We start from the raw sequence: 12,097 nt of genomic DNA on the forward strand, positions 1-12,097 counted from the left end.
ATTGATTGTGAGGCTAGTTTTTGGTGCGTTGTCATACCAGAAAATCTCATGGCTGTGACACGAGTCAAGTGCCAGATGAAATTGCAAATTGCTAAATCCAAGGCGTCTGAGTGAGGAGAGAGAGCAGGACTTTGGATTCCAGCATCAAGGGAGAGGCTCCTGGAGGTTAGGAGCGCTGGCTTGTGTTAGACCTTAAGGTCATCATTCCTTCAACTAATGCCCCTGGCATCACCTTCCTCCTTGACTTCAAACACTCTGGCTACATTCCTAGACCATGTACCAATAAGCACTAATAATGCAGAAAAATGAAAACCAAAACAGATGGGCTCCAATAGTGGTGGGAATTACTGAGCCCTATCCAGGGCTCTATCTGCACCCTTGGGCACTGAGAGGTGAATCCCACACCATCTTTTTCTCAGTGCAGCAACAAAGGTAAGAGGTGAAAAAACTGTTGTAGCAATATGTTTGCATGTCCCAGAAACGTCTGTGGAAAGTTTCAAAGGGTCATTTGTTTTTAGACATGCAAGGAATGAATGTAATGGATTGCACCTGAACCTTCCTTTGAATTTTGACTTTCCTGTATTTTTATTTATTACAAAGGTCCAAATGTCTGTGTTGCATCACTTGTGGTATTTCAGTAAAATAGTTCCCCACTGTGAGTCAGTAAAGTAACAGTAAACCACTGTTACTATATCTAATATATCTGGGCCAGTAGCATGCAAACAATGGCACATACAGTGGCAGCAGTGTTTTGTGCTGCTGACTGACACGATAAAGCAGTGCACCGCTGTGAGGGCATGCTTGCATGCTTGGATGTTTGGCTCTGACCCCTCTCTCTATGGTCAAAACCACAGCGTTGGATTATGCACAAGCCCTCAAGGCTCAAAGAATATGTGTCAGACACATGGTTAAAAGTCTCCTTTAACAATTAACCGCACGCCATGGAAAATGCCCAACGAAAACACCCAAAAGGCCCCCTCCCCCTCGCTCCCACTGGGGACACGACGTGAACTCCTGTGAACTCTGTGAAATCATGAGAAGAAATCTAGACTGTACTGAACCCACAAACGAGTGTTTTTGATCCAGCGAGGCAACAATTAATTGGGCTTGGTGTGTTAAGAAAAAAAGAAAAGAAAATGTAATATTGGTCTGTTGTAAAAGTGATGTTGAGAAATGACAAGTGGGAATGACAATTACAAGTACAGTTAATTCAAAACAATTGCCGATTCAAAATAAAAGCGTTGCGTGGTTTGAATGAGTCACTGCCTGAACCGAGTCAGTGTGATGAGGTGATGGTGGGATAATGCAGCCTTGTTGCCTGCTCTTCAGCTACTGTCTTAAGTCATGCTGTGCTTTTATGGGGCAGCTGGTGAGAATCTTGTTTTAAATTAGCCCCAATAACAAATCAAGCTCCATATGTTTTTCACAGGTCGGGCAAGAGGAGCTAACAGTTAAAGAGAGAAAATGAATCACAAACCTCCAATTGTGTCTCAGGTGGAAAATTTCAGGATTTTGGTTATCTAATGAAAATATTGTCACTAGACTCATTTCCTATGTGGTGCCAGAACGGCAGAAGAGTAAATGTGTGAACAGTTTACTGAAGGCTGACTCTTAACTCTCCATGAGTTTGTGTATGTGTGCGTGTGTGTTTTCAGCTCAGGTTTCAGCACGGCTGTTTTCATATCGAGGCCACACTTACCTCAACCTCTGAGAGCCTTCTTTGGCCTATTCACGTCTGCGTGCCAGCGAACAAGCAGTGATATAGGTTATTCACTCATTGCCTTTTACTGTTTTGCAAATTGGGGGCTTGAACTGAAGAAAGTGTCGACAGGAAGTAAGAAAAAATACCGGAAGGGCAAGAGGATGGAGAGCATGGAGATATAAATGACCAATAAAATCCATCCTGAACAAACTGCTTTTTTAGTTTTAATGTGAATGGAGCAGAGCAGAAGCTTCATATTATGTCGAATGGATACACAGATACACACTTTAATGAAATCAAAGAAACAGTTCAAAGTTTTGGAAAAAATTGATCCAACTTCCGTTACATGAAACTACTACTAGAGAGAGACAGCTGACTCTGTTTACTAACTGGTAGTCTCCTTTTTATATTTAGACACTGCAAGTCCAGCACTTTCCCCTTCCTTTTGTTTTAATGGCTGGCTCCAGCTACATAGGAGTATCTTCAATCTTCTCATTTAATTCTCAGCAAGAGAGTGAATAACATTTCCTGAAGAGTGAAGAAAGAGAACTGCTTTACTTACTTTACTATTGTAGTCTTATCAGAGATGAGTCATGCAACAGAGTTTGTCTTTTTTCTTGCCCTATGTTCAGCCTCTCCCGAATCCCTGCAAGGATAAGCAGCAGAGACAATGGATGGATGGAGAGCCGCTTTTTCCTTTTAGATTTAGAAGTTCCTCTGGCAAATATAGGCCAACTTTTTTTAACAAGTGCTCAAGGATTCTTGAAGCAACTGTGGGCTGATAAATTAGTTGTTGTTGTTGTTGTTGTTGTTTTTACCATTTTTTTCTCTTTTGGTTTTAACTGTGCTTTAACCCGTGTTGCTCGATTTTTACTGAGAAGACTAATGGAAATAAACTTAAAAATGTGTTTTTACACATGACAATTTCATTGTAGGTCAAACCTATAGGTCTTTACACTGTATTATAATAATGACAGTGTAGTTTTGCATAAATAATAATGATATTGCAGCAAAAAAATATAGTGCAGGAGAATTAATGCCTTAGGAAGGATTATTATCACATTTCCTCTACAATGTCAGTCTTTAGTCCTCCTGTACACCTGAACACCTCTCTGTAAGCTCACCTGGCCTGCCCTGAAAAGGGAGAGGTTCGAACAAATTGTACTGTCTATCCCGGGCAAACACAAAGTGTGCGCAGCAACCTCATCCATGTTTACTGTAACTGGGAGCTTTGTTGCCTCTGTTGACTCAGTCTTTCACATCTTTCACACTTAACCACACATAAACCTGATGCAAACCTGTTCATTGTCCTGAGAAGACCTGCCTATAGAAAGACATTATTTCCTGTTTTCTATTCAACCTTACGCTTTTTTTTCTCTCCCCCTTTTTTTTATTTTTTTTATTTAATCTCTCACAAATAAATCGCGGGGAACCAGGAAAGGAACCAGAGTCAAAAACTACATTTTCAGTCCATTGATTTTGATCAAGTTTTTGTTACACAAATCTCCTCCAATCAGATTCCACGCTAAAATGATGTCACTGTGGCAGCGCTTCTAGGATTATTCACCTTCCCATATGACAAGTGAAGATAAATGGCAGTGTAACCTTGCCAACAAGTCCAACACCTGGCTGTCAGATTGAAGACCTGATATAGACAGATATGTAAGTACACCACACTGCTCATATTCTTAACCTTCCCACATTTGGCAATTTCATTGAATTGCAGACAGAATTATTAAACCCTGTCATGAGTTTGTCATTAGAAATCTATTGAGTCATAGTAACATGGCACATCATGAATTCTGATTTGCATACTCACGTTACTACGCAGTGGTGGAAGCTTGCCAGGCCACATTGAGTAGCTGTCAGGGAGATGAAGGAGCACCCAGATGGTACTTTCAAAAAACCGCCCGACAAGCCCCGAGGTTATAGGTGGGGCTGCGTTCGCTAGCTCGTGCAGTTGTACTGGTATGTCACCTGAACTTTTTTCCACGACCTCTCCCTCACCATATGCACATGTTTTCGTCTCAGCGTTCTCATTCTCTTTCAGACGAGTCATACACTGGCACCGTGACAAGCCTCTGATTAGTTCACCTGTTGAAATCAAACAGGCCATATAGGTGAATCAGGCTGCGATTGGCCTGTACTGTACTCTGGCTAGGCTAAATGCTAACAGGGAGCGAGTGTGCCAACGCGCTCATGCAGACATTTCTAGAAAAATGAGGGACCATAGTGACTGAGATTGTGATGAAACCAGTCAAGAAGACTTCTAAAGCAGCTCATATCTGAAATGTCACCATGTGAATGATCACTGAATGGCATTTATTTAATGTTATCAGGAGAAAGACATTGTTTATTCATCAAACCAGTCAACTTTGGTCAATTAGCAACTTTAACATTTTGAGAATGCACATATGACAATGACAACAAAAGGTTTATGGTCTGTACGAAATAAATAGCAACATTGCTCATTTACAGCTTGGCTGAAGAAGAACGAACAAAAAAAAAACAAAAGAAACAAAAAAAGAACAACAACAAAAAAACAAAGGGTTAATCTTCATATTAAAAGGCATACAGATGAGTTGTGATACTCATGAACTCACTAATTGCTCAACAAAAAAATGCTCTCCTTTTTAAATAAAGCTTTTTCAGTTTTAATATGTACCTTCAAGAGCCTGTTATAGTTAAATAAATAGAATGCTTTCCATTTTTAACATGCACATCCAATTTGCCTGGGGAAAGTATTTACACTTCACTGATCCTACTTGTCCACCAAAATGCTCCACTTTTTTTTCTCCTCTAAACAATTCTTTCTCACCACAAACTCTCATACATACACAAATGTACAGCCACTCTTGCAGACATGCTGCACCTATTTACTATTAACACAATATCTAAACCTATTGAAAGTGATCAAAATGCTAACGGTGAACATGGAAATCCATGTAGTGTAAAGAAGAAACAGTCCAAACACCACATCTTAACCAGGGGGGAAACTTACAAAAAGTTTTAGTTTACAATTGATCATGCACTGTATAAATTCACTGTTATTTGGTTTTGAGGGTGTGTAATCAGTGGCTTCAATATCTACTTGTTTTTCTTTAAGTGAACAAAGAAAATAGGAATATCTCCTGTGACAGATAAGCAATCAGACCAAATAATCTCTAACAATTTTAAAGTCTTTTTTCCCCCCCAGGAATCTTCACACTGTCCTACAACAAGTGGTTTTTACTATGTTTCATAAGCTTCCGCACATAACCAGGAGCTACGGCAAAGGGAGGGTGTGTTTCTTCTGTCACGTCCGTGTTAGTGTGGAAACTCCTGGCCATCACGTTTCAGGTTGAGATGGGCAGTTTATTCTGTGCTGATGTTCCTGGCTCCTCTCTTTCATGACGCAAAGTAAGAGTTCTGCATGGAGTAGAGGCGGTCGATGGGGTTCCCCACGCGGGCCTGCATGGAGTTGACTTCTGACGACGCCATGAAGCAGTCACTGAGGCTGGTTAAAGACGTGTCACTGTCTATGTCATGGAATGCAGAATCATTACCTGCGGAGAGACAATCGTGGAGATAGCCGTCAAGATCGGGTGGCGGAGGCGTCATTTAAAAAAACATAACAACAACACAGCGCTCGACTCTGACTATGAAATCAGTGCAATCTCGTATTTGAGATTTATAGCAGCGCTGGGAAATTATAATTACTAATAGTCACTTTGAGAAATTGCTGTTGTGTGTCATCACAATTGTGAGAACTGTTTTGTTAGATATCATCAAAGCTCACTTTTTGCTGCCCTCGCTGGGACAATTGTGGTCTGTGAGGAAGCATGTAAACAAGGGGCATCCTCTGAAAAGATCTGGTTAATAGCAACTGTTTACGCCTTTCATAAAACCTCAACATGTTATTTCTCTAGAGGGAATAGTTAACTTTATTACACTCTGGATCTTAATGATAGTGTTGCACAAAATGGGGACAGTGTTTTGAGACATATCTTTTAATGCCTTGCCAATATTGTTCTTTTCCCCAAACCAAAGGAGAATGATGAGACTGGGGATTTGGGTTCTTACTAGCGAGAAGAGCTAAATGGAGGCAAATTATAAGGAAGTTATGAACTTCAGGAAATGGTCCCTCTGGGGCTTGTTGAGGACATCACTCTGAAATGTGTTATTCCAGTTACATCCTGTGGACTAACACTTGATTGACTGATTTTTTCTCCCCCTGCGTGTTTGCATTTTAATTCTTCCCTGTATCACACAGAAATCTGAGACTTGTTATTTTCACATTCTGATTCATTAGCTCACACAACCCTCAATCATTGTTGGGATTGCACTTTATCTCAAGCTGTCCACATCAACCACATGTTTTAACCAACACTGGAAAAACATCATTAGTAACGGGGCAGGTCTGAAAACTGGAGGCGGAGAGTTAAAACCATATTAAACAGATCTGAAAATGAACTTCAGAACCCAATAGCTTATGAGAATGCTTGTGTTATCTCATGTGGGAGGAGAAGCTGCTCGTACGTCTCTGTGAGCGGCTTAAATCAGGAGGGCTGTGGCCCCAACACATGTCCCACACTGGGGAGCTATGAGGTTGATCAAGGGACAGGGCATGTGTGTGTTTCCAGAGCAGGAGTGGGTGTATTTTAGGGGGGAGGGGCTGGTGGTGGTGGCTGGAGGGGGGTATGAGCTACTGGATGCTCACCATATGGGTTCATGTGGTCCCCGGGCATCTGTGGGGGGGTGAGCCCCTGTTGGAAGGGGTCTGTGCTGTAGCCATTCTGATCCATGGCGACCAGCTGCTGCTGCGGCGGAGCCAGCGGTGTGAAGGAGTTCATCATCCCCTCCATCCGATTGGACATCACCTCTGCAAAACCAAGAGAACCAAACGGGGAAAAAACCATTAGAGAAAAAAGTAATAAAGCAAAAAACCTCAGGATGAATCTGCAGAATGTAACTGCAGCCACACGCAGCGGGTACACACACAGAGAGGTGGGGAGGGGGCGGGGGGCTGAAACCACTGACGACCAGAGTGTGTTTTCTCCCTTTAACACCCGGGGATTTCACAAGCTCACCTGAATCTGAGTTACAGTTTTGCAGAACCAAAAGAAATGTGATAGTGATAAAAATAAATGCAGTCTGGTGCTTGTGAGATAGCTACAATAACCAGGATTGCTCGCCTGGTAGTATTTCCATGGAAACCCACAGTAGTCTTTCCCTGTGGCTTGTCCCACAATTCCCTGCACAAACACAGCTCTTGGCTAACCGACTGGGTGAGATGGACACAAAGCTCTTGTGGCTTCATCGTTGGAGCCACAAAATCAATGATGTCTGCCATTCATTTTGTTTGGCTGCCAAAGAGAATTCCCACCTTTCCTTTGATGTGAAATATTACTGTTCATACAATGACCCGTTTGTAATCTCTACACACAGGAGAGGAGGCTCATACTTTCTGATTCAGTGTTTACCATGGTATTGCAATCATGTTTACCAGACACCTCATGGACGCTTCCAACCAATTTGGTGTCAACATTTAAAACAATATAATGATATGAAGAAAAAAATTAAAGGGCCCCTGCACACATTAAAAACACATTTGAAAGTTCTCTGCTTTAACAAAAATATGTATCTGTTGTGTGTTTTAGTTGCAAAAAATATCTGATTCGCTTGGTAAATCTTTTTAAAACGACATCTACTCATTCTGCGCCATTGATAACTCCAGAATCTATTAATATGCCTTCATATCACAATTCTAAAGGCTGCACATTGACAATGATTGGCTGATTTGTAGCTGTGATACCAGTATATCCTGCTTGTACGTACATGAGCTCAGCTGAGCTTTTAGGCGAACACAGAACCAATTTGGTGTCAACATTTAAAACGATATCATACAATGATATGAAGAAAAATTTAAAGGGCCCCTGCACACATTAAAAACACAGTTGAAAGTTCTCTGTTTTAACAAAAATATGTATCTGTTGTATGTTTTCGTTGCAAAAAATATCTGATTTGCTTGGTAAATTTTTTTAAAACGGCATCTACTCATTCTACGTCATCGATAACTCCACAATCAATTAATATGCCTTCATATCACAATTCTAAAGGTTGCACATTTGACAATGATTGGCTGATTTGTAGCTGTGATACAAGTATATCCTGCCCGTATGTACATGTCTTCAGCTGAGCTTTTAGTGGAACACAGAGACCCCCCCACCCCCACCCCCCCTTCAGCAGATGAATGTGAAAACAGCCTCCTGGTGTCAAAGTCTACTCATACATCATTCTGTACAGTGAAACTTAAGACATCCAGGTGAGGGAGGAATAATCAAAACACATTTTTGAGAGGAAGTGGGGGGGAGGGGGCTTTAAAAATTCAGGATAATGTAAATGAGAAATTTGCCAAACGCAGTAAATACGCAGCTAAACACCTCCCAGAGAAAGAGCTGTGAGACAATGAGCCTCCATTGTGTCTGCAGGGTATGTACGACATCGTACCTTGGCCAAGTCTCTGAGAGTTCTGTTGTTCTTGTTGTTGCTGCTGTCTTCTTGCCAACTTCTTCATCTGAAACGAAGGAGTCAAAGTTGTGAGGAACTCCCAAAACTAACATGCACTCTTTAATTTAAAAAGGATGCTCCTCGCTGTTCACCCTCGAATGAACTGTGTAAAATCTGTATCGGAGTGCACTTCGTTGTCAAGTATCAAAGGTTTTCAGGAGATAATGATCAGAAAAGGGGAGGGCACAGACATTTAATGCAAGACTGAGCTAGAGTTGCAACTCCTCGCTGTTTTTTTTTTTTTTTTCTCTTTTGCATTTGTGAAAGGAATGTAGTGATAAATTTAACACACATAGTTGTGGTGATTTATTAGCTGGACTCTTCAGATGGAATACGGCTGTTGTGCGTGGACACGAAATCTAACGTATCCCGCGTTTCGCTGCTCTCACCTTAGCTCTCTGGTTCTGAAACCACACCTGAACCACCCGCACACTCAGTCCCGTCTCGGCGGCCAGCGTCTCCCTCACCTGAACACACACACACACACAAAAAAATCCAGCATTACACAACCAAACAAAATAAAAACGCCCCTCACCACCCCCAAACTGCTTTGTTCTCTCCTTATGAACTTATCTGCCACATTTCCCAACAGGCACATTGCCTCTTTGATTTTCAGTGAATGTTGAATGAATGCAGCGGTCTTTTTGGACGTCTTGGTTATTGCCTCTTCAAAGCTTTGGACCGTGTGCAGCGGCTGTTTTTAGGGCCAGGGCTATGGAGGCAGTCCTCCTATCTCAGTATGACATTTGGTGCAGGCGGACTGCGTTACAACAGCCTGCCTCGGTTAACACAGAACAGAATGCTCCTCGCCACTTCAAAGCTCCGCTCTGAGGTGGGGGAGATTTTTTTAATTTGAGAATTTTATTTGTGAAACTACTGTAGGGCTCGTGGTCGGCATCTAAAAAACCTCCATGTGTTCCTTACTCCAAATGCAGACCAGAGAATGTTGACCAAAGAATTTGCTACATTTTCTTCACTTTGTCACACATGGTTATTGGAGCTTTGACTTACCTTTCTGCAGGGTTTGGAGGAGACCTCAAAGGAGGCCTTGAAGGCGCGTCTCTGCTGAGTGGTCAGGATGGTTCGTGGCCTTTTGGGCCTCCTGGGATCCTTCCCATCATCCCCCTTCCCCTGGCCTCCGATGCCTTTCTCTGGCTTGATGTCCAACTCCTCATCGTCACTTTTCTCTGCAGAGAGAGAGAGAGAGAGTCATTTCTCTGTATCATCGGCACGAGCTTGAACTGACTACACCCTTTTAGTCAGTGACAGTCTTCTGATAAATATATTTTCGCTCTTCCCCATTCCAGGAGATTCACACACCACAAGTGCATAATCAAAGGAGACACATGTGTTTTTGATACTTTGTTATCAATTTATTACAAAAGGAAAGGGCCACATGTACGATTAGACTTACAGAAGTCTACGGCTCTTGCTTGGAGAGCACAATGAAATATGCACATTTGTCACTGAACTGGACACTGCGTCAATTGTAATTTATTGCTCTCAGCTTTGTCTGATTTACACTAAATCAATCTCTGATAAGAATACTCCATCAAGTACAACACGGAAAAGCCAACATCAGTAGGATGAGAAATGCATCTCCCATGACACAGCAAGAAGACGAAATTTTTGCTCACTTTTAGACCTTAAAATAATAACAAAATATATATGGATTGCTAGATTTTTACTAGCAGCAGCGGCAGCAGCAGCAGCAGCAGCAGGATATTACAGTTTTGGGTAGTAATATTGGTGCAATGTTTATGCTTCTAGCCTACAATGTGGCATTAAAACAAAATATTAACTTGGTTTTATTAGATTTCTGAGATATGTTTGTAGGTTTATTTCTTAGATTAAAATCAGCTAGCTGTTTGTGGTTATCACAAACAATAACTACACTCAATACTCTCAGAGCTATTCATTTCATTTAGAGGAATTCTCAGATTTTTTGTTCATATATGATCAATGATAAATAAGCTGAAATATTTTTGTATTGAAAAACACATGAAAACAATGTGTAATAGCAGTGAAATACAAACAAATTAATGGTAGATAAGTGAATTATAATTTGCCATTCCTTTATAGTTTTAATTGTTGTCCCTAAAGACACTGGCTAGAAAAAAGTGTCAGATGAAATATAGTGAACTATGTCACTTAATTCAATAAGAACAGTGGTTAAATTCATGCGTTTCACAATAGCTTGCCACAACAGCCTCAAAGCTGTTAGCATAACATAAACAATAAATGAATGAATGAAAAAACATCATTTATCACTTGATGTGAGGATGTCAAGTGTTTTCCAGATCAGAAGCAGCAGTGCTGTTAACGAACACTAATGATTTAGGGGTCTGGTGGCTGCAGGCAGAGACACACACACACACACACACATGATGACTCAGTGTCTTGTGTCATCTGGTTCTGATATGTATCTACATTTCTCCGGCGAAAAACCTACATTTCAGCTGCCACATGCCGAGGTTAACCTCTGTTCATGTCGACATTTTCTCCATCTTGAAATTTTGGAGAGCCGCACAAAAAGACATGCCTCGCGCGATACACTGGGACACACAACTGAATGAGGGAGACGCAGAGCAAATATTCCCACAAGTTGACAAAAGTTGACACAGGCACAGATGTATTTGACAAATTCCCCGCTTTTGTGCATGTCTAAATGTGAGCCAGATGGTAGTGAACAGTGAGGCTTGGCGAGATGCCTCATTGTGTGAGGAGGCTATAGGCGAGGAACACTAGAGCTGATAAGAGTGGAGGCGCAGGCTTTCTGTAGAAAGGCCCCAAATCCCTCTGTCACTCACCATGATACAGTGATTTAATTCTTTCCAGAACCAGATCCTGCCCACGCATGGAGAGCCATTAATACAGGGTGGCTTGGCTTCGTCCTGTTTCCACTTCCTACTGTATCATAAACCTCCGCTCACTGCTTGAATTAGAATGCTGCAAACTCAGCCATTGAAAAAGCTGCAGATGGAGCCGAGTTTGAACATTTTACTGCCTGAGCTGCATTGCAGGATCTCTGAATAAATCTCTAGCAACTCTTCTAAGGACACATTATTGCTGCTTGTTTCTTTTAATATTGATAACATAGTGCTACAACCAGCGAGAGTCACTTTAGATCCATCGTGGCGGATGTCTATATTGGCTGCTACCGTGATGGAGCGCAGCCTACAGAATACAACACCCCGGTGCCATACGATGATAGAACCACCGTGCTGTTCGCGCTCCGGTGTGAGAGGGTGCGAGAGGGGCTCACCTGAGTCTGAGTCATCGGGGCTGACCGAGCTGAGTAAGTCCTTCTCCCTCTCGTAGTCGATCTTGCACAGCAGCTGACCCTCCTTCAGGACAAACTCGTCGCCCTTCCTCAGCTGGCGGTCGCACACGCAGCAGCAGAAGCAGTTTAGGTGGTAGACGCACTCCAGGGCGCGCATCACGAACTCTGTGGGGGCGATTTTCTCCATGCAGCCGCTGCACTTGGTTGCAAACAACCTGCAAAATGAAGAAAGGTGGGAACAGTTAGTTTAAAGGAACACTGTGCAACACATCATTCATTTTAACCCTCATGTTGTCCCCCTGGGTCAAGGAAGGAAGGAAAGAAAAAAGGAAGGAAAGATAGAAGGAGGGAGGGAACAGATTGGGTCAATTGGTTCAAATTAATAGGGTCATAAAGGAAGGAAGGAAGGCAGGGGAAAAGGATTGTGGAAAGATGAAATGGAAAAAGGAAGGAAAGAAAGATGGAGGGAAGGAACAGATTCGTTCAAGGAAGGAAGGGAAAGAAGGGAGGAAAGAAGGAAGGGAAAGGGGAAGGAAAGAAAGATGGAGGGATAGGGAACAGAT

The 12,097-nt window shown here is 42.1% G+C and overlaps 1 protein-coding gene across 5 annotated transcripts in view; it reads right to left on the reverse strand.

The window, feature by feature from the left end:
* Positions 1–4,023: 4,023 nt before the first annotated feature.
* Positions 4,024–12,097, reverse strand: part of lmx1bb (LIM homeobox transcription factor 1, beta b) — a 63,617-nt gene continuing 55,543 nt past the window's right edge. For all 5 annotated transcript variants that reach the window (XM_085787547.1, XM_085787549.1, XM_085787548.1 and 2 more), the window contains 6 exons: positions 11,517–11,749; positions 9,263–9,438; positions 8,641–8,718; positions 8,192–8,258; positions 6,402–6,563; positions 4,024–5,247 (listed from right to left, as the gene is read on the reverse strand). In XM_085787547.1, coding sequence (XP_085643673.1) covers positions 5,090–5,247; positions 6,402–6,563; positions 8,192–8,258; positions 8,641–8,718; positions 9,263–9,438; positions 11,517–11,749 — 874 coding nt within the window. In that variant the 3' untranslated portion in view covers positions 4,024–5,089. The remainder of the gene's footprint in view (positions 5,248–6,401; positions 6,564–8,191; positions 8,259–8,640; positions 8,719–9,262; positions 9,439–11,516; positions 11,750–12,097) is intronic.

This window comes from Trachurus japonicus, chromosome 9 (genome assembly GCF_045865225.1).
Source record: "Trachurus japonicus isolate A0001 chromosome 9, Traja_1.0".
NCBI lineage: Eukaryota > Metazoa > Chordata > Actinopteri > Carangiformes > Carangidae > Trachurus > Trachurus japonicus.